The sequence below is a fragment of the Pseudomassariella vexata genome, assembly GCF_002105095.1.
Source record: "Pseudomassariella vexata strain CBS 129021 chromosome Unknown BCR38scaffold_3, whole genome shotgun sequence".
Taxonomy (NCBI): Eukaryota; Fungi; Ascomycota; class Sordariomycetes; order Amphisphaeriales; family Pseudomassariaceae; genus Pseudomassariella; species Pseudomassariella vexata.
In genome coordinates this window covers 503,776-525,455 of record NW_024467958.1, presented here as the reverse complement: position 1 = coordinate 525,455, position 21,680 = coordinate 503,776, and the positions used below count along the sequence as shown (strand labels likewise).

At 49.7% G+C, this 21,680-nt stretch overlaps 7 protein-coding genes across 7 annotated transcripts; 3 read left to right on the top strand and 4 right to left on the bottom strand.

Moving 5' to 3' along the window:
• Positions 1 to 303: 303 nt before the first annotated feature.
• On the bottom strand, positions 304 to 1,974 carry BCR38DRAFT_481805 (uncharacterized protein; the record flags this gene model as incomplete). Its single annotated transcript, XM_040863413.1, has 1 exon — positions 304 to 1,974. One exon carries the CDS (start codon positions 1,972 to 1,974, stop codon positions 304 to 306), a length of 1,671 nt encoding a protein of 556 aa, XP_040718611.1.
• A 1,560-nt stretch (positions 1,975 to 3,534) lies between these two features.
• Positions 3,535 to 5,001, bottom strand: BCR38DRAFT_335844 (uncharacterized protein; the record flags this gene model as incomplete). Its single annotated transcript, XM_040855412.1, has 2 exons — positions 3,535 to 4,046; positions 4,125 to 5,001. 2 exons carry the CDS (start codon positions 4,999 to 5,001, stop codon positions 3,535 to 3,537), a joined length of 1,389 nt encoding a protein of 462 aa, XP_040718610.1.
• Positions 5,002 to 6,565: 1,564 nt separating this feature from the next.
• On the top strand, positions 6,566 to 8,636 carry BCR38DRAFT_422755 (PET112 family protein). Its single transcript, XM_040859556.1, has one exon. The coding sequence runs from the start codon at positions 6,639 to 6,641 to the stop codon at positions 8,508 to 8,510; it is 1,872 nt and encodes a 623-aa protein (XP_040718609.1). The 5' UTR covers positions 6,566 to 6,638; the 3' UTR covers positions 8,511 to 8,636.
• A 1,315-nt stretch (positions 8,637 to 9,951) lies between these two features.
• Positions 9,952 to 10,963, top strand: BCR38DRAFT_422754 (glyoxalase-like domain-containing protein). Its single transcript, XM_040859555.1, has one exon. The coding sequence runs from the start codon at positions 10,026 to 10,028 to the stop codon at positions 10,866 to 10,868; it is 843 nt and encodes a 280-aa protein (XP_040718608.1). The 5' UTR covers positions 9,952 to 10,025; the 3' UTR covers positions 10,869 to 10,963.
• Positions 10,964 to 11,064: 101 nt separating this feature from the next.
• On the bottom strand, positions 11,065 to 11,898 carry BCR38DRAFT_406256 (uncharacterized protein; the record flags this gene model as incomplete). The annotated part of the gene is made up of 3 exons (XM_040858031.1): positions 11,065 to 11,631; positions 11,688 to 11,814; positions 11,864 to 11,898. 3 exons carry the CDS (start codon positions 11,896 to 11,898, stop codon positions 11,065 to 11,067), a joined length of 729 nt encoding a protein of 242 aa, XP_040718607.1.
• A 2,975-nt stretch (positions 11,899 to 14,873) lies between these two features.
• Positions 14,874 to 16,120, top strand: BCR38DRAFT_422752 (Alpha/Beta hydrolase protein). The gene has a single exon (XM_040859554.1). The coding sequence runs from the start codon at positions 15,084 to 15,086 to the stop codon at positions 16,062 to 16,064; it is 981 nt and encodes a 326-aa protein (XP_040718606.1). The 5' UTR covers positions 14,874 to 15,083; the 3' UTR covers positions 16,065 to 16,120.
• A 1,254-nt stretch (positions 16,121 to 17,374) lies between these two features.
• On the bottom strand, positions 17,375 to 21,493 carry BCR38DRAFT_471908 (ankyrin repeat-containing domain protein; the record flags this gene model as incomplete). Its single annotated transcript, XM_040862885.1, has 6 exons — positions 17,375 to 19,927; positions 20,322 to 20,333; positions 20,424 to 21,062; positions 21,139 to 21,285; positions 21,349 to 21,357; positions 21,410 to 21,493. The coding sequence occupies 6 exons, from the start codon at positions 21,491 to 21,493 to the stop codon at positions 17,375 to 17,377; spliced, it is 3,444 nt and encodes a 1,147-aa protein (XP_040718605.1).
• Positions 21,494 to 21,680: the final 187 nt, after the last annotated feature.

Here is a 21,680-nt window from a genome sequence, read left to right as displayed (position 1 = left end):
CTGGACTGAAATATCGTGAAGGATCTCTTGTGTTGGGCGAGACTTTACAAGTGCGGGTGACTTTCAAGATTTCCAAAAATATATACTGCTATGATCCTTCCCTTCATACCTTCATCTGAATATTTCCCATCCGATGAATTGTAGTGCTTCCTACATGCTGGAAAATACAGCGTAACACTCCTCCTCTATACTTCCCACATTACTATACCGCAGCAGGCATCTCCCATCCTCATAAAATCCAATTTATCACCATTATTTCCGCCATATATCCTTTCTGTCTCAAGATCCTTGCCTTATTAAAATCTACACCCCATAACTTCGATGCTTACTATACTTGCCCACAATCTCCTTCTCCTGCAAGAAAGTCCCGATTCGCGTCCCTAGGCTCACTCGCTCAATTTTGGTAACCTTTTCTGTTGGTGCTCGCTGCGTTGGCACTGGCTCCACGTCCTTGTAGGTGTAATAGCTTATGCCATCAGTCACCACGTGCGTACCATCCGGCAGGGTGATGTCTAGCCTCGAGCACATGGTCTCGCCTGAGAGTTCGCTGGTGGGGCTTGATCTGCTAATACCTGGGCGAGGAGTGGTGTTGTAGGTCGAATTGCGTCTCAAGCTCGTGGTGCTTTGAGTGATGTTGTGGGTTGGCTTGTAGAGACTTTGTGGGTGGCTGGGCGGTGCTGTTCGAGCAATTGCTGATGGAGCCTGGCGACTGATTAGTGACGATCTAGGGATATTTGGCGAATTAGTTTCCCAGGTCGACTTGGGCCTTAGTCTGGTGGTACTTGGGTGGTTTTTATTTTGGTCTGGCTCCTGGCGAGTTTGTGGGCGTCTGGTGGATGCTGGTGGAGCAGTTTGTGGTGATACTTGTGGACTGATTGATGGCTTGCTAGCTTCTAATCGACTTGGTTGCTCAGGCACATTCTGAGGGGTCGACTGCATGTAATTTTCGTACCATTGAGTCGCCTCTTCGATGTTGGATTTCTCGAAATCTCTTTTGTGGTGCTCCTCTTTGGCCATTCGCATTGGTTGGCTAGGTTTGGACTTTGGTGCAGGCTTTTGCTGCTTCCCCCATGAGACCTCTCCACGTTCCACAATCCCCCTCACGAACTCGTCTCTTCTCACCAGGGCGCAGAGGATGCTCATCATATCGATAGACACGGGGCCAAGGGCTTCGAGAAAGGTATCTCGATCCTCGACAGCAATGGTGATGCCCTTGTCTGGATCGACGATACACCAGACCTCCTCATTTTGTCTGGTGGTGGAGAAGAAGATGAATTTAGAGCCAAGGAACCAAAGTTCGCGTTCTTCGTCCCATGAGTAGTAGCCCCATTCGAAATCATATTCTGGACGTTTGGAATGGGACTTCGAGAATGTGAAGGACTCGTACAAGTCCTCATCCTCATAATCGTGAAGGCCTTCAACTTCTTCTTCATTCGTGTTTTCGTCTCCCTGGACCTCTTCATATACCTCGTCTGTCAAGTTTTTCCAGGACCCAGGCATGGTCTTTTCTTCAGGGTGAATAGGCCTTGGTGTATAGGCTCTGGTGCCGTCAGATCCTTCTGTGGATAGGTTGCCTGAAGACGTAGGCTCGGTTGTGATTGGGTCTGGCTTCCAAGTGACGTTCTCATCTGGTATGTGGTAGAGTGCATTCGAGGTTGAAGGCACTTCTCGGGGGCAATGCTGTTGCTGTCGTTGATGTTGTGTTCCATTCGTTATGTGACTGCTTGACTTGTAGTGCTTATTAGGGCATCCGTAGCTATCTTCCGTGTTGAGTTGTCTAGCCATGGCGATACGTGCAGCGGTGGTGGGATTGGGCTTGTTGATGCCGTTAATTTTGTGCTGGCTGTGACGCTTGTAAACTTGTGGAGGGTTCGAGTCTTCTCTGGGCTCCTGCTCCATTGGGGGTGGGCGCAGGGAACCCGCGGATAGGTAGGTACCCAATTGCACGACGCGCTTCTTCTTGAAGATACCCATTTTGAATGTGTTTTGAATGGTTAAGCTGTATTGAATGACGGTGTATGATCGTAGTTCTCAAGATGAGTTAAGTGTTGGAATATGTTATAAGTGTAAATAAAGGTAGTCGAGCCAAACAGGTGGTTATAGATTATTGAAATATTCCCTCAAAATCATCCATGATGAGTTCCATGAGAATTTGATATTGATCAGAACGGTAGTGAAAAATTATGGCATACTTATAGCTATGTAACAATATTATTCGTGCCGAGTCGGAGATGGCATGGCCCCTAAACCCAAAGTTGGGTCACACTTATAACCGTGGAACATGCAAAGTCTATCTGTCACACACTTCATCTAAGTTCACAGTCCCATTGTTGCAGTTGTTTATCTGCATTATAAGGTGCATAACCTTTACCACAACACACAATAGTTGTTGATGAGTTGCCACTTTATTGGCACTATGCGTGTTTATGGACACTTCGTAGCTGAATATGCTGCCTATACTTTTCAGCCCCCAGGTGAATTGTAGTGAAGTTGTTTATAGGTCTACAGCACATCACAACTTTGTCTTGGTTTATTCTAGATTCACGGTAGTAATTGTGGCGGCTTTCAATCGTCATTTTACCTGATCTTCGCTAGAGAGAAGATTGTATTTATATTTTCGTCACTTTCCTCTTGTGAAACCGGGTTTCTTCCTGAAAATTTTATAGAGTTCAGTTTTTGAGGACTATTTCCCTTTCTATAACCCTACTGTCGGACTTACATTCGACCGCTGATCCTCTGTTTTGTGAGAACCTGGAAACTGAAACGCTGCTTCGGTCATGCCTATCTGAAGTAATCTATTTGCAAGGATTCTCCAATTGAGGCTAATGTGACTGGCACGTAGCGGGTGTCTCCCCCCCCCGTATGTCTCTTGCCATGCTTCTTCAAAGAGATTAACGTCCCATTCCAGACGACTTACATGTGCGTGTCGCATACACAGTACTCTCAAGACTCCATTATGGTGCTGGCTGAGAACATAACCATGATCAGTTGTAGAAAATATCAAATAAACGGTGCCCCAAAGGTGAAATCACCATGCGACAAACGCAGAATCCCTTACATTGGCCGGTCTACAGTGTATGTCACTAGATGTTCTCCAGATCACGCCAGAATTTCGGACTCGAATCCATATGACCTCAAACAAGCGGGTCCAAAGTATCGATCCTATACTCTTGACTGGTGGGGTATACATGGACCAAAACCAAATCTCTTCATCATGAAGTGATGGGGCCATGGAGGAGCTGAAGCCTTTGTCACCTGTGGCTGAGCCATTTGATAGCCCATTTAGCCTAGAGTTGTTTTGCAGCTGATGGACAGCCTTGATTAAAACCCGAGTCAAAATCCGGCTACACTGTAATAGACTGCAGCTGTGGTCCGATGTTACATATACCTCAATCGCCATGCCATGCCGAGGATGGTGATAAGCCATCCTACGGTCAGGGTGCTCACATTCCGGAGCCGTGATCACACCTCGACCCCGGCGTGTGCAGTCCAATAAATTAGGTGGGCCTTGTAAGTCTTAAGCGTCGACCTCAACTACCACAGTCCAGCGATAACCGCCATTCCTAATCCATAAAACCCAGTAATGAGGAAAAAGTCCCTCGTGATATGCAGGCCCACGACCCCGGCTGATATCAAAGTCCCTAGGATGACAAAAGAGACGACCAAAACAACCGCCATCCTCCCGATATACCCCGGAATCACGGTGAACGTCAGCACGGGCAGGATAACAGCAGCCGCCATGGCAAGGCTGAGTGGAATGGCATGTTGACGTTCCTCGTCGTCATCATCAAGAACGCTGCTATTGCTTAACATGGACGTGTAGTTCCCGGGTGAGCGCGGGGGCATGGGCGTCGTGGTAGAGTCTTCGTCGTAGTCATCTTCTACTTCTTGGTCGAGACAGATCAGATCATTGGCCGCGTCGAGAAAGTGGGTCTCCGCCTCGGTGATGGGACCGTGAGTTGCGAGATATCTACGATACTCGTGGACGTCGACGAGTGTGGGGTTTGGCAGAGTTTGAGTTGTTTTAAACGAGGAGAGAACATGGTCTGCAGTCTGTCAGATGAAGGCCAAAGAAGGCTTGAAGATGGATGCATGAATGCAAGACACACCAGGGTCTTACTTACTGTACTGCTCCAACTTGAACCCAATCTTGCCAAGTATATCTGTCTTGTGCCACTGTAATTCGCCGCCAGACAGCGTCTGCGCCCTACGGGAGGCAGGGAGGATGCGATTTTGCAGACGCCTGTTTTGCGTATCTGCCGAATCGAGTCTGTGTAACTGCTCTTCCAGTTCGCACAGCTCATCTTGCAGGTGTAGTAGAAGACGATGGTTGAGGGTCTCGAACTTGCGATAAATTGGCCTAACGTACGGGCCCGAGCGATCGGCAGAATGCGCCGTCAGTCGCGAGGCCAGAAGCTCGTACCCCGTCAAGGGTAGCTTTTCAGCGCGAGGCAAATGTTTTACGCGGCCGTGGGCCTGATCAGGAACCCGTGGTGTCGAGGCCTTGGATGAAACATGAGGTAGCTTCGCATTGCCTCGTGACATTTCAGGGTTGCCATATTTACGTTGGCGCTTCTGTGATGCCTCAGTCTGAGAAGCCATCTTGGCAGAAGCCTTGTCTACTTTGCCGCTCTTAGGGCTGCGTTCCGGTGTGGTGTTCCAATCGGTATCATGACTCGACTTAGACGAGTAGCTCTTGGTGAATGATGAACCACTAATAGACGAGGTTGGTGAGTGAGATGATGCCGTGTGCATGGAGTCGTAGATGGTATCTTGGGTAACTGCGGGAGAGTCGGCGTCAAGGAAGGCCAACGGGTCCGGCTTGGGCACCGTTTCTGCCTTCGCTACGGATTCCGTTGGGGCGTTGTGACTGTCATAGGACGACTGGGTGAGCGTTGAGCTACTCTCATTTGAGTAATTCGTATCGCCCCCCTTGTGGCCTACGGTAGCCAGGATGGATGAGACCGACGGTACAGTACCGCGGATTCGAGACGCGTTCATCGTGCCCTTTCTCTTCGCTTGGTGGCTTGCACTTAAGTGAGCATCTGAATCGTCCGATGCCGATGATGAGTCCAAGCCGGACCCGACCTTCTTGGCCACAGCGGCCTTCCCCCGCGCCGGCTCTTCTGATAGAACCATGTAGTCGAACGCGTTCATGACGTTTGTCGACTGGTGATGGCGCGACTTTCTTCGGCGCCCACCCTCGCTCGCTGTGGAGCCAGGACGCTTCGGGTGCTTGCTTGATGACCGGCTCTTATCTTTGCTGGAATTGGACTTGGATGGCTTGCGGTGATTCTGTCGAGGAACGTCCAAACTGTCCATGCTCCTCCCCTCGGAGCCGATGTACCAGCGCGCAGCCTCGTCAACGGAGATGCTTGTGGAAGACGAGTTCCGTTTTCGTCTAGATGGCCGCACAGTACTGTCAGAAGGGGAATCGGGCTTCTTTGTCTCTTTATTGCCCGGTAACAGCCCGGATAGTAGCTTGTAAAACCCTGGAACAGACATTGAGTATGTTGCACGCGGAGAAAACTGCGAGGCATACCTTGTGCGAGGGTCTACGTGTCGGCGAGGACAGGGCGTAGAGTATGGATATCTTATTGGGAACGGAGCTACCGAACGGGATTGGAACTCAGTAGTTATGTTGTGCCCAGGAAAGTTCAAGGTCAATGCCGAATCGTGTAAGAGCAAGCTAGTGGAAGAAAAGCAAGTTGGGTGCAACAAGTGCGCCTGCCATCAACGGCCGCGGTCGTTAGTGCTGGAGGCGAAGAAGACGCGACACATGATGACGATCAGGCCTAGATAGTATGTGACAGTCCGAGGCCTAGAGCTAATGTATCGCAAAGCCTCGTAGGATGTAGTAAAAGTAGATACAAACTAGAGATCTCGTGGGATCATGAGCGCAACCGGGGGCTCCAAAGCGTAAGAAAGACACCATGGCCTTCTCAGCTATGACTGGCAGAGCAGCGATAGAACTGTGTCAGCCGAGGCGGCGGTGTTTCGGATCATGAGTGAGGGGAGCAGCGGCCCAACATGCCCGACAGGGACATGATGACACCAACATGGAGGGTCGCAATGTTGTGTGTTGAGGGGCAGGTGAAATACCAGAGTGTTTACAACGGACCACCGTCGGACCCAGACGTCTGCTTAGGGCGAGTAAAAGCACATGTGAGATGAGAAGCTTGAGTACAGGTACTTGAATATACCCTAAGTTAGCCGATGAGCTCCAGTCGATAACACAGAGAGGTCAAAGTCGGTGAGAGTGTGGCTGTTGTAGTAAGGCCCAAGGCATTCCGTCCCGTCTGTACGCAACCGCGCGAGGCCCAGCTCACGGGTTTGGGTGGAGGCAGAACTGCTTGTCAAAAGCCCTGAATCCACTTGGACGCATCGGCTTGTGACATTGGGGACGACCTGTGTCTGTCGTGGGTGGCCCAGAATAGTACAGATTGAACAGGGTTCTCGAGAGTTTGGAGGGGTGGTTTCGGGCAATCCCCCACACGGCCTTGGAATTTTAAAGGAAGCTGACCGGGGAAGGGCACAGACCAGTCATGGCGTCAACAGCAGCTCTCACCTGAATTGCTTCTACACATTTACACATTTGTGGTGGTCTGCCCACGAATACCCGACCACCCTGCCCTAACATGGCTCGCATATCAACAAAGACGCTCAGCAGATACCTTTTCCAAGGCCAATTACCCAGAAGAGGGTGCCTGTCTCTTTGGCAAGCGCACAGCTCAATCCGTCCCTGTCCTGTTGCTTCCATACCAAGCGCTCGGAGCTTGCGACAGCTTCGTACCGACGCAAGTCTAACGCAGCGAGACCCCGCGCCGGTTCACGTTCCTCTGCGGAAACAGCTCAAAGATGAGGCCAAGAAAGCAAAGGCATCTGGCAAGAAGAAAACGAAGAATGTAGATAACCAGGTGGTCGACGGCTGGGAGTTGACGGTCGGCATCGAGATCCACGCCCAGCTCAACACGGCCAGGAAGCTCTTCTCGGCTGCTACCACCTCCTTCAACGACCAACCCAACTCCCATGTCGCCTACTTTGATCTGGCAACACCGGGAAGCCAGCCAATATTCCAGAAGGAAACGCTCATCCCCGCCCTGCGCGCCGCCCTGGCCCTCAACTGTGATATCCAACCTGTGAGCAGGTTCGACCGAAAACACTACTTCCATTGGGACCAGCCATCGGGCTACCAAATCACACAATTCTACGAACCCTTCGCCCGCAATGGACGCATCATGCTACAGCCGAGGGATGGCATTGCCGCTGAGGACGGCGACGGCATCTCCATCGGCATCAAGCAGGTGCAGATGGAGCAAGACACCGCAAAAACGATGGCACAACCCGGTGACGTGCAGTGGGTAGACTTCAATCGTACTGGTGTGCCCCTCATAGAAATCATTACGTTACCCGATATTCACCACCCTGCTACGGCGGCTGCCTTCGTTCGGAAGGTCCAAATCCTTCTGAATGCCGTTGATTCTTGTGTTTCCGGCATGGAAGCTGGCGGCTTGCGAGCCGATGTCAACGTGTCGGTGCGACGAAGCGATGACCCGTCTGCCCCACTGGGCACACGCACCGAGATCAAGAACTTGAGCAGCTTCAAGGCTGTCGAGGATGCCATCATTGCCGAGCGCGATCGCCAGATCTCCATTCTTGAGGCTGGCGGTATCATAGCGGGGGAAACCCGGGGGTGGTCCATTGGCTCGACCGAGACGCGTCGATTGCGTGGAAAGGAGGGCGAGGTGGACTATCGCTACATGCCCGATCCAGACTTGTCTCCTGTTATCATTGGTGACGACCTTGTCAGCCACCTTCGCACGGCGATGGGCCAGCTGCCTGACGCAGAAGTAGACGAGCTGATTCAAGAATTCGGAATCACCTCCAAAGACGCACTATCGCTTGTCGCTCTCGACGGCGGAAACCGGATCGAGTACTTTTGGAATGTTGTTGATGCTCTTTCAGCTCGGCTTGGGTTCGATTCTCCCGAAACTTTGGCTTGCTATCAACTTGCCGCGAACTGGATTCTGCATGAGCTCGGCCGCTTGACTGCCAGTCACCAAACCGATTCCGCTCAACCCCTCGAGTTCACACCAGAAGGTCAATGCGAACGTGTGCCTGTCAAACACCTCGTCGACATAGTTATATCCCTGCACCAGCGCAAGATCACTGCCAAAGTCGCCAAGGAACTTCTGTGGGTCGTCTACCGGGGCACGATTCCCCGGGAATATGCCAGTGTCAGAGAAGCAATAGAGAAGGAAAACATGTGGTTCCAGGAGCTGTCGGAGGCGGAGTACGAGGTGCTTGCCCGGTCGGCCGTCGAGGGTCAGGATGATGTCGTGGCTCAGTTCGTAGACTGCAAGCAGTATCCCACGGGCAAGCTGATGTTCTTGGTGGGACGCATGATGCGGCTGGGGCCGGAGGAGAAAATCGACCCCAAGAATGCCGAGAGCGTCATGCGGAGGTTTCTTAAAACTTATGTTGTCGAGCTGAAGAGTAAGCCGAGCTGAAGAGTAAGAAATGAAGAGATACCTATGATTTTGCCGAAGTCGGAATTTCAAAAATAGTACTTGTTTTCGCCTCCAACTTTGTTAAATAAAGAAATACATAATAGGTGAATGCAATTCTTCTCCGTCGTGTTGCCTCGATAAGTTCCCATGCCTTTCCACCTTTCCATTTCCATATCCGTACTACGAAATACCTCAAATCGGTTCCCCGAGTGCAGGCCCGTGTGCCTTGTTGGCCTATATATTGTCAACGTCATCCTCCTTGTCTTTATCATTCCCAGGCGCATTACAAAATCCCCTGCAGTTGGATGTCGTCGCAACTCCGGTTACAGTTGGGCTTGCTGCCGAAGAGACCCAGGAGGCGATCGTAGTCCCTGCTCGCTAGACCGCGAATAGGAGTTCATAAGTAGACGAAGGAGCTCAGGGAGGGGTGAGTGCTAAGAGGCTGATTGCTACGAGCGTACTGGGGGGATGGGTTAGTCAGGTTATTTCATAGAGAGGGCAAGAGGACAGTGGGGTAAATTGAAAGGGGGAAGAAAATGTGTTGTACGGCTAGTGCCAGGAAAGAAAGGTGCAATGGCGAAGACGCAGAGCATGTTGACGGCTGGCATTTTTTCTTTGTGTTCGAAAAAGATTGTTGGTGCTGTTCAGAAAGAAGTGCGGTTGGGTCTGTGGAATGAGAGGGGGGTGGGTGGTAGTTTGGACTGTGTCGAGAATATTTTCTTGAACCGCGGATCTTGGATTCTTCATGTGTGAAGCTTGATCCTCCCAGGTTGTGTTACTTAGGGTATCAAGATATCCGGCCTCTGGTGGCTGGGCGGGTTGTTGGAAAGGTCGTCAACAGCAAAGTTGCCCCTTTTCGGCCGTGATACTTGGGCTTCCAGATATTGATAAGTTCCGGAAAGTTGCCATAAAGATTGAATCTACACTCGATCTCTCTTTTGGGTGCTGCTACCGATGATCTATATTATGTTCTATCGACCAGGGGCCTTCCGGCGTGGTCTGCCGTGGCTGGGTGTCATTTTGCTGAGGGATTCCACGATCAGATAATGGAGCTTGGACAATTGGGATCCTGAGATCCTTCTTGCTTCCACTGTCAATAGCCAACTCTTATTATGTTCCGACATTATTCCCTCCGCTGTTTTTTCACCGTCTGTCTGCCCTTTATGTCCCCTTGAATACAAGCATTTAACTCACCTATCAGGCGATTGGAGCATTAGCTTCGGTTTTTCTCTGTCAAGGGGCATCCAATAATCTCATACCCATCATAGACTCTGTTTATCAACACAGGACCACTGAGAAAATAATTACTACGGGAAATAAAAGATTGGAAACCATTGAAATATGATTCCTTTCAGTTGTTAAGACGTTATTGTTGCATAAGGTCCGAATTTCGGAATCACGTCATCAACTTCGCCGCAAACCGTCAACACCCCGCTAACACCGATGATTGATCTGCTTCCACCAGCCATCAACATGCCAAATGCGCAATAATTCACAGTTGAAATCAAACCCAACATGGGAGATACACCTTTACTAGACCATATCGTGGTCCTTGTCCCGCACTCTTTTCTCACAACCCCGCCCTCCTGGTTCGCCAATCTATTCACCTTCTACCCGGGCGGCCGGCACGCCGAAGGCCTCACCGAGAACACGCTCGTTTTGTTCGCTGATGGGTCTTACATCGAGTTCATCGCCTTCGTGCCGGGCATTGATCCCGCAAAGAGAGCAACACACAGATGGGGCCGGAAGAAGGAAGGGACGGTCATTGATTGGGCTTTTACTCTGCGAAAGAATGATGCATTTCCAAATATCCAGAGAAAGGTCGAGCATACTAGCACTGGTATCAAGTACTCGGATCTTATACCGGGCGGCAGGATTCGACCCGATGGGGAGGTTCTGCAGTGGAAGATTTCGTCGGCTTTGAAAAGGGACAATGATGGTCAAGAGAATGGCTCGATCGAACCTGGTCAATTACCCTTTTGGTGCTTGGATGTCACGCCTCGGGAGCTACGCGTACCATATAAGGATCAAGTTTTTACAAAGCATCACAGTGGCGCCGTCGGTACCGCTATCATACACATACGCCCTCGTGAAGCCTCTGGGACTCAAGGACTGGAGGGTGTCTATGAAGCACTGCTTGAGAAAGGGAAGACATCTTCAACATGGACTGTGGATACTTTGGCGGGCGACGGCCTCCATTATGGAGCACAGGTACTTTTGGATTCGAAAGGGGTTGCCGATGGCCCTGAAACATCAATATCGTTCTTCACAGACTCGTCAGAATTTGTTGGCCGCACGATTGGTGGAGAGGTCAATGACCTCAAGCTGGAGTTTGGGTTTGTCGCCTCCAAGGGTTAGCTGCCCAGACCTTCATCCACAGACAAGGCATGTATGTTACGCCGCTATTATATCCACAATATTACTAGTTAAATACAAAATCGTATACATCGTAGTCTAAACAACAACCCTCTTCTGCTAACTCATACCATAGCTGAAAGTTGCAACGCTTCGTCGCACCCTCTACGCCCAGCAGTGCTGGACGAAACCGTTGCCTCTATACGCCTCGGAACAGAATCAATACCGCATTCACGACCATCTCATTGAAGTCATACTCAGCCCTCCGCTGCTTTGTCTGGATCTGTTTTGTCGGCCCACACTTAGTGCATTTCTCCGTAAGGGGTTTTCTGATGATGGAGTCAAGGAGCCCCTTCACGAAACCCGGATTTTCCAAAGCGACTTGGTCGTACAGAGAACCGAAGTCGGCATCCCATGTACCCTTCTCCACGTACCTTCGCGCAAAGTCAACGGCCTTGTTCCGCAGTAGTTTGACCGAATCCGGTGTCAAAGTGAACACATCTTCCACCGAGGCGAGGAACCGGCGACAATCGGGGTCATCTTGAAGAGCTTTTGCGTACTTGGCTGCTGCTAGTACCATCAAGTCGTCGACGAAATACTTGTCTGCGAGCGCAAACATGCGCGCGTTGACTTGCAATGAGGACAGCCCATCTTCGGCTTTTGACGATGGTTCGTCATTGTAGTCACCCGTGTAGAAGTAGTCGACCATGCGCTGCACCATGGTTAAAGAATCGTCAATCATCCTGTAGACTCCAATCTCAGACTCCTGCATGGTCAATCAGCTTTTGAATTCCGAAGCCGTAAATGAGAATTGTTGCAAACCTGGTATTTTCCATTGCAGACCCGGGAAAATAGCTCGGACTGGCTGCACAAGATGATCTTGTGGACTGGGATGGTGCAGCTCTCGCACTCCAGCTCAAAGTCGGTAAAATCTTTACGCTCTCTCGCTCTGTATATTGTCAGAAGACCAGTGGTTGTGGACAGAGTGGCTTGCATACCTAGAAATTTTCATCATGAGTTTATGTGAAGCCATGTTGAATGACCATATGCTGACCGTCAATATCTAGCCTAGACGAACACCGTCCGCAGCGTGAGAAGGAAAATCAAGGCCCCAAAGAAATCATATTCTGGGAGATCAGGGACTACATAAACTTCACGGGTTCCTGACGTAACGGCGGGGTCGAACTCTATCCTACTTGACAACCAGCCTCTTGCAATCCACTTCCCCGTTGGACCTGCACATCATAACATGAGTTGCCCAGGGAACATTGCGTAAAGTTTTATTCGGCATGGGAATGCTTATCCATGAGGTTGGGGCAGCGGAATCATGGAGCCATTTCAATGAATACGGACGACAGGCGCGACAACCATGCAAGATAAATGGGATGTCCACCTAAGTAATCGGTCCATTGCAGTGGCAACTATCGTAGTCGGTGAAAGCTTAAAGTCTTGACGTTTCCCGGAGAAGTCACTTTGGCAACCCCAAGAATTCTGTAAATACTTGTCATGTGGTTACTTTAGTTCGAAGCGAGGATCGATCTATGTGAATTACAAAACACAAATCAAGCAGTGGTAGTCGTAAAGAACTGCTGGACTGCACTAGCCTTTGGCCCCCAACGGCTGTTTTCCGGCTACAACAGCCAGTTTACAAGATTCAGAAGAACCCTGTGCCCCAAATGTTCTGGTACATTGGTCAATTTAGATCGTCAGGAACGAATCCTCTGATGTACCACCACTGTTATGCTCAGACGGGATGAGCAATCTTAACATGTGCAGCCAAGAGGCACACTTTTCTGTACTCAAGGCCCTTATGGCCACTTTTACTCCTTTTCAGGCGAAGAGATAGAGACATATTGAAAACTATGCTTTTTTCTAGCTTGCAACAAGTCTGATAACAACAACTCTATGGCCTGCGGCTTTCACGCAAATATTGAGCAAAACACGAAGACAAAGATTACGTGGTCATTGGAACGAAGTCAAAGAGTGTGTGTGTTAGCTAGCAAAATATAATCAACTTGTGAGATACTCAAAGAATCGAGATTTCAAAACCAGAAAAGGATATATCATCCCAGCTCCTTTCAAGGCCCTAATTGTAGTCCAAAGATTAGAGATCCCCATTTCACCACATTTCATGACCATCCCTATCCAAAACAACTACCCCTGTGGCTTTCAGAGCCGACCTTGGCCCCTTAAGTTTAGCTGCAATGCAGATCAAACCGGCAAGCATAGTCCACCAACACAAAGCTAATATTATAACTCTTATCGTTGGTACAACAATAATGGCCCCTCCCCCCACATTAATGGCTCCGATTCTGGTTCCTTTCCCCGCAGCATCATCGCATCCCTCGACGGCGTTCCACTGGCCATCTTCATCGGGGGTAGAGACCGTGGTGCCCGCGTCAGTACCACACTAGCCATCGTTCGTTGGCGAAGTCGCTGGCTCCATCGTCACAGTCGGCTGCGCCTTCGCCGAAGTGGGCGTAGTTGGTTGGATGCAGACTGCGCCGCCCGTCGAGTCGGGCACGCAGCCGTTGTAGGAGGAATAATTGACTCGGTTTTGGTCTTGGCAAGTATTGAGGGAGGGAATGGCAGTAGCAGAGGCGGCCAGGAGAGTGGGGAGGGTGGTGTACAGGTTGATGGAGTTTAGAAGCGTCTATGGCATAATCTAAATTCAAAAATGAGCTGCCTCATCGTGATGATTGAAAAGAGATTATGAGACATGGCGTAAAAGCATCCTGTGATGGTCCTCACTTTCGCAAGCTCGCTAGGTCGATTGGCACCTTTAAAAAGAACACTGGTGGATTCTCGCCTCAAGATGTAATGATATGCACTCCAATGAGACATTTCATGTTGTGTAGATGCCATACTTCGCTCTTCTAGCCGAACTGATTCCTCTTGAGGTATCCCTAGTCCTTGCAGTTCAACCTCTCGTTTTGGATTCCGAATCCCTCCCTTGCCCATCCTCACAACCGAACTTGTCCTGGCTCATTTGTAATTTATCGCTGAAAGGGTATATTCATCCTATGTAACCAAGAGCGTTAATTCCAAGACTGATATGAGATTTCATTTGACTATTGTTGTTTTCCATCGGTATATTTAGGTATTCTCGCGACAGTCTTACATCGGTGGTGTCATGGTCTATGGGGCCGCATCCCCCCGCTAAACATATTACAATGACTAACCAGCATTTTTATAGGAGTTGCAAATGCTCATCCCATAGGTATAATGCTAATTCTAACCTACAAAGATGGTGTAAGTTAATGTCCTCCGACTTATTACCGTTTATAGTCTACTAGATAAGTAGCTACTAGAAGTATATACGATCGGAATTTTAATAAAGCTGTTTATAATTTACTCTCATAAATTAGACGTATGTTGAGGGATTCACTCCTCTGTTGATGGCCGTGGGGATCTCGTATTGATTTCTGTGTGTGCTCTACGAGCTTATCTGCGTTGGCTGCTAGAAGCGCTCTTGCCCACTACGTAGAAGGAGGAAGGGTCAGGCCTAGCTACACTTGCTGCTACACCCCCTTTGGCGTAGGATATAACTGTGGCACTCAATCCCACAACCGCCATTTAACCAGGTGATGGATCGTATGCACTAGATCACCTGGTGTTTCAACCACTGTTGTGCTCAGACGTGATCAGCGCTCTCAAAATGTGCAGCCAAGAGGCACATTTTTCAATGCTTTGTTATAGCTTGCAATTAGTCCAATGAAAGCTCCAATTAGGTGACCGGTGCGGTGCTCAGGCCACTGCCAGATAATTAGCCCTGCCTTCTACTGCAGGTTCCTAGTTCCTTTCCTTCATCAATACCAATACATCCTGCATTGCCCACAGGCTGCAAATTAGCGCAGGATTCTGCCTCGCTCATACATCCCAATTAGGAACAGAAGTCGGGTAATCAATAGGGCCACTGGTCGTGCTGTCAGGCCTCATACTAATGCAAACACGGCTTAAATCCGCCTTATACCCATGCCTCCTGTAACTGGACGGGCAATCGGACAAGTGAACATTATCAAAATGTCCGATGAGTGTTAACTCCACCGCCCCAAGCGACATCCATCGTGAATCCTACTATGAGTAGGAAGGGAACGACGAGAATGCGAATTATACATATAGAGCCATTTGTCGTCACCTCAATCATGTCTTCTAAACTGTCTCATCATCATACAGTTCAGTCAATCTCATTCTTAAAAACAACACAACCACGAAACAATGCATACCGGTTACCACGCCCGCATTGGCGACGCCGCCAAAATCCCTATTAATGCCCCTAAACCCATCATCTCATTCAGTCCCGTCGTCCTCGATGCCCCAGGTCGCCCCGTCCCCCTTGAGCTGCGCGTAACTGTGCCCTCAACCTCAACCGCGGACGCTCTGCCTATCGTTTTATTGTCCCACGGCCATGGGCGTAGCAACTACCTGTCGTCCCTCGAGGGATACGCCCCTCTGGCCGAATTCTGGGCTGCCCACGGCTTCGCGGTCCTGCAGCCAACGCAACTGGACTCCGCGTTCCTGGGCCTCACGCCCCCTCCAGGCCAGGACTTGTTCTGGCAGGAGAGAGCGGTCGATATGGTCCGGATCCTAGATAATCTCGACGCCATCGAGACATCCGTGCCGGGTCTCACGGCAGGTCGCCTTGATCGCACAAAGGTGGCTATCGCAGGCCACTCGGCGGGAGGATGGACCGCAGCTATGCTCCTCGGTGCCAACAACACCAATCCCTGTGACGGATCAACATGGTACAAACCCGAGCCACGCATTAAAGTTGGCATCGTCCTAGCAGGGATTGGAAATGGAGGCGCGGATATTTCTGAATCCGGCAAGACGCTCTTCCCCTCCTACGGCGGCAGCTTCGGCAAGATGACCACGCCCGCACTAGTAGTATTCGGCGACGAGGATGTCAGTCCCCATCTGACTGTTCGAGGGGCAGATTGGCATGCCGACCCGTACACGATGGCTCCGGGGCCTAAAGATTTGCTTACGCTGCCTGGAGCGAAGCATGGACTGGGAGGCATTAGTGGTTGGGATACGGCGGAGACGTTGGATGAGGATCCCGAGCGGTTGGCGGTTGTGCAGAGGATGACTTGGGCATACTTGTGGAGTCGGCTGTATGAGGTAGATCCGGCTTGGAAGGAGGCCTGTAAGGCTTTGGAAGGGCTTCAGGGGCTGGGCAAGGTTGAGAGCAAGGACTGAGTGACGTTTTTGGATTCTGTTTTCATAGCAATGCTATCCACTCCTGAAAATAAAACCACTTGTTTTGAACCACGGCCAGTTTGACCAGGGTTGTCACTACGATTCTTAACTCCACTTTCAGGAGTCCTTCGGCGAGATGCAATGCCTGCTGACCATTTTGAGGCGGTTCTTGTCGGATAGGTTATCCAGCACCAAGCAGTCTTGAGGCAGGATTTGTGCCACAAGGTCATGACCGTTCCCGTTACGTAATTGTATTTTCTCTCGAAGTAGGTTGTCCACTAGATGGTTCTACACGAATCCTGGATTTCAAGCCAAAATTGGTCCTCGACATAGCTTGTGTGCCCAAAAGCTGGCGCTAGCCAGCTGATGGACTGGACACAACTGCGAGGGATTTATTACCTGGAGACCCCAATCAATACCCGATCACTCTTTCTTAACCCGCATAAGATCCCTCTTGGCCACGTACAACACTTCATCCTTCGTGGAATTCTTGACGGTGAAAGCTACGAAATCGTCGTGCTCAACCATAAATATATATTACATCGTAGGACTCTCATCGATGGTCGTAGCCGCTTTCTTGAGAACGTCATCTAAGATAGAGGACAAGATGCCCTGATTTTACGACCCATTTCCCTTATTCGCCATGTGTCCCTTGGCGAGGGAAGGAAAGATGAAATGCCGTAGCAATGAGGAAGGCAAGCTAAAACCACTTTGGGGGCTCTTAAAGAGTTTCGTGCGGGTATTCAATTTGACAGCAAAAGCAACTTGACTTCTCAATCTGCTTGTCCACAGTACAGTATAGCTAGCCTTCGTGCCTTCCTCTGACGCTAGCAGATCGTTGTGGAAACCTTCCCTCGTGTCAATTCCTTCCATAAATCAAATCCACATCCCATCGCGCCAGAGTGTGCATCACGGCTTGGTCTAGTGTAGCGAATGTAGTTTGACAAGATAGTCAAGAAATTTGCTTTTCTCTTTTCAGACTTTCCAGTCTGGGGGCATCCTATCCCATTGTCGCATCAGACTGTTCACTTTTGATGCGTTGTATTCAACATAGCGAATGGCTGCTGTGGAGTGTAAAACCACCCAACTCGCCTCTTTGTTCTAAGACCATAGTTGAAATTCGTGCCAGTGGAATAATATGTGTATGAGACAAATTCTAATATAGCCATAATATCTAGCCGAATGGATTTTGAGGGGTGTTTGATTCTATCGGAGAGAGACCCCATACATCAAATAGATATTTGCCACTGAAAGCATCTCCCGAACCAAGTTGCGCCCCAAGAACTGTATGAACGTACATTAACAGCATTTCAACAATCAAAGCCAATATACTCCTGAGAGCTGTGCTTGAGCTCTTGAAGCACAGAGACACAAGCCAAGTGGCCCTCCTCCTGCGCGCGCACAACTGCTTCATCATAGTCCTTCGCTGTGAACGCTGGGTCTGCTTTCTTCGCCAAAAAGCTTATCATCCCAAACCGTCCATACTTTGCAGCAAATTCAAGTGCAGAGTACCCGTCAACCTGACCCTTAGGAGCATGCACATGCGCACCGCAACCAAGCAGACGCTGAGCCATTTGTATCGATCCAATCTTCGCTGCAAGTTGGAGTGCCGTTGCACCTTGACTGAAAGCAGGGGGTGCGTTGACATCTGCGCCGTGCTGTAAGAGGAGTTCCACGATTTGTAGGCTTCCTACTTCGCAAGCCTTTTGCAAGGGGGTATGTTTCAACCCTAACCTCGCTGCTTTTTGGACATCTGCCCCCCTTTGGATGAGCAGTTCGACCAAGGACAAACTCTTTGTTTGTATGGACTCCAGAAAGGCAGTCTGGGTACCTTTATTACGTATTATGCTGAAGAAATTCGGGGGAGGTAAAGTTCTTACGGCTTCATAACGTGCTCTTAAACTTGCTGGGCCGTTGATATCCCCTCCAGCATCCAGGAGCTTTTTGACCAAGTCCAAATGACTGCAACCGTACTCGCGGATAACGAATCCGAAGAAAGTCACATTTTCTAATCCATTCAACTCGGATCTATCATCATATATAAAGCTGTTGACGTCTAGTTTGGCGCCCAAGCAAAGATCCAGGACCGCAGCCGAGTGTATCTTGAGGGCGGACAGCAACACCGTGCCTCCAAAACCGGTGCGTCCGTTGGGATATCGTTGGCAAAAATTCCGAAGCATGATGCTAAGGACTTCGCCAGGTGCGTTTAGAGCCCCAATTAATGCCCCGGTGTTCGCTGGGTCTGCGCCTCGGTTCAGAAGAGAGTGTATGAGGCTTGAATCTTGCACGGACACGGCAGCAGCGAGGGGAGAAACAATGGTATTGGTGGCCCCCAGGGGATAGTCGAAGCCAGCATTGACATCAGCCCCAGAGTAGATCAGAAGCTTAATCAAGGGTTCGTTACCTGTCTGTATTGCGACAGACAGGGCGGGAGCATGTGTAAATGCATTGAGGTCAGCGCCGATAAAGATCAAGTCTTGAACAATAGACAATTCTCCCCATGCGGAGGCCATCTCCAAAAGAACGGGCTTGAATATGTGAGAACCAATTACGCAATCTTTGGCATCCTCGTCAATTCCGCAACTTTTATCCAAGACGGTCCCGAAAGTTGCGTCATATCCGTAATGGATGTCGGGGTTACACTCCAGGATTGCCGAAAACATTCGTCTACTTTTCATCTTCAACGCCTTCTTCAAAGATAGACGATTTGTATAAGCACCAGCTGCAAGTAGTATCAAAGCAATGTCTTCATGTTTGTCATGCATCGCCCGGCGAAAAGCCTGCATGAGCGCCGACTGGGTTGGATGCGGCACCATTTGAAGGAGCTTTTGAAGGTAGGGCGCATTGCCAACCTCCGTTGCAGCTAGCAGAGAGAATTCAAAACGATCATCTTCTTCCAGGCGAGCAAGTGTGCCGCCTTCTTCGAAACGGTTGATCAGTACGTCATTGCCTGTTCGAATTGCTTCTGCCAATGGTGTTGTCAATGGTGTTGTATAGGTATTCGGCAAATGACGCTCGAGGTTGATGCAGCATGGTGGTGCATCTATATTGACGCCTTTGTTTAGAAGATATTCGACGAGCGCCCGGCTGCCTGATCTGACAGCTGCTGCAAGCACACCGTCCAGCCCATCCAAGAACGCATATGTAAGTAATAGCTCGATGAGTTGTAGGTTTCCCCTCTTCGCTGCAGCGACTGTTGCGTCTTTTATGGGCTCCTTGCGGTCGTCCATACATTGGTTGCAGTTTGTACTTTGACACGCCTGTATGGTCCAATGCACAACCTTGTTGGCTAGCTCGTTGGGAATATGAATGATGATATTGACGAGAAGGCAAGATGATTCATGCTTCTTTTCAAATAACTTCGCATGCCAGGACGGAGAGAATTTAGACAGGACTGCCACAATCAAGTCTTCATTTCTGCAGAAGATGACCGTCTCAAGTATCCTGACAGATACTTCAGCACCGTGATCTAGAAGCAGCTTCACCAACTTGATATCGATCTCCCCGCATTTGGGCCATATACCAAGGGCGCATTCTAGGGCGTCGTATTCCGATTTCCAATGTTCAACTACATAGGTTTTGTTGACATCAGCGTCTGCGTCAAGCAGACATTCCGTCATCTCAATATGACGCAACGCAGCTGCTCTCTCAATCGGCGTGCGGCGAACCTGCATTGGCTGACCAAAATCGTGAGATTTATCGATAAACTCGGTACAGACAATGGCGTTCACGTCCACAAGACTAGTCTTCAGAAGGGCCCGCACAACCTGGGGCTCACAGGCCTCAATCGCAGCCCTGAACAGATTTTCGGCCAGGGCCTGAGAGAAAACATTGCCTGTTTCTTGAAGAAAGTCGAGGGTGGACTGCACATCCTCTTGCTAAGCAACGAGCTTCAAAATGGCCTCCATCGGGATGTTCGCAAGACCAATAAAATTATTCGCAACAGCGAAGGAAAGCAGTCGAAGAAACCCGGAATCGATGATGCCATTTCCACCTAAGAGGTTGAGACCGAGTGTTCTGCGAATTCATCTGTAAGAGGACCAATGGGTAGGAGGCACTGTAAACCGTCGAGCAGTTCCTCGCCGGTCGGCAATTCCGTAACAGTCACAATCTTTGTAGAATTGTTTTGTCGAGAGCTAGCTGAAATTGCATCTAGAATGAGACCTCGAGAGAGCCGGAGAGATTCGGACTCCACAATGGCACGGTGAGGGGCGAAGGTGAGTTGATTCTGGACATCAACGCCCATGAGGCTCTCACGATTCTCAAAAGCTGTAACATCGTGTCAATAATATGCAAATAAGAAATCCATAAATTTCTAAGCATCCATTTGCTTGGGGACTGTCAGACTAAATAACATACCTTCAGGTTGCGAAAGGGTTTGAGCCTCGCTAGAAAAGTCCCGGAACTCATGTTGAAGTTTACACTGGATACAAGCGGCGATAAAGGCAACCCGTTCAGTAATCCAGATATGGGAATGGATCGAAGGAATTCGTTCACTCCTGCGACACCAGACTGAAAAGGCGAAAAAGAGAAGTTGGCACCGGGCGACTGAGTGTGTTCGAAAGGCGTCAGGGCGAATAAGGGGGACAAAGCGCCTTGTTCAACCTCAAACATTTGCCCGCTTTCTCGCTGATTCGTAACCTCGATCTCGTCAACTGGATTGGCAAACGACAGGCCTACAGCGCCGTCGTCAGACATTGGACCCAGGCCATCGCCCATAAACTTTGCCATAGTAGAAGGCGATAAAGGAAGTAGATTGCTCCCAGATGCGGGCATGCCTTCTGGATGAGATGCACTGAGGTCGATATCGAGAGCGTTCGCATCCCCCATGTCTACCAAGAGGTTATCAAGTGGATTGTCGGCAACAATCTCATTGCCGGGTAATTCAGTAGATCTCATCGCCCCGCCGGACGAAAGTTGCAAATCCACATCAACTTGCGCACTTCCATCATGTGTGTTCTGTTGTGTGTGTAGCCTGGATGTGACCCCCTCTGGGACCTGTGAGAGACAGTCTGCGACTCGGAAGGTTAGTCTCAGCCAGCAAGACTTTGGAGGATACGACTGGCACGCTTACCTGCATCAGGAGGGTGTTGATCAGAACCGATGTTCCGACCATACCGCCTTCGACATCTCTGTATCTTTGGTCGATCAACTCGCTGCCCTCCAATAAACAGATCACAGCTATGATTTTGACTTTGGTGGTAATCAACGAGTCGCAGTACTTTACGCCATTCATCCCCAGAGGTTCTTGCGACAGTGCCAGTTTCTTAAAACTGTTTCATACTGTGACGCACTGTATTTCATAGTTTCAGTTCGTAAAATTCATCTAGTAAACACGATCATACGAGCCTGGCTTCAAATCCATGTTGTTCTTGCATGGTCGTTCTGATCGTCTCGACTGTGCTTCCTTGTGTTTGCCAGAGGTGCATGATGGCAGCCTTATGCGGTTCCCACTCACTTAGAGTAATCCTACGGACTGTAGCCGGCATTCTAGATCACGAATAGATAGGACGCTCGAGGATTGAGAAATAGGGGTGATGGGTGATATGATTTCCACGACGGACAATGCAATCATGAAGGACTTGACGTCTGACACAGGTAGTTGACACTGGTGGA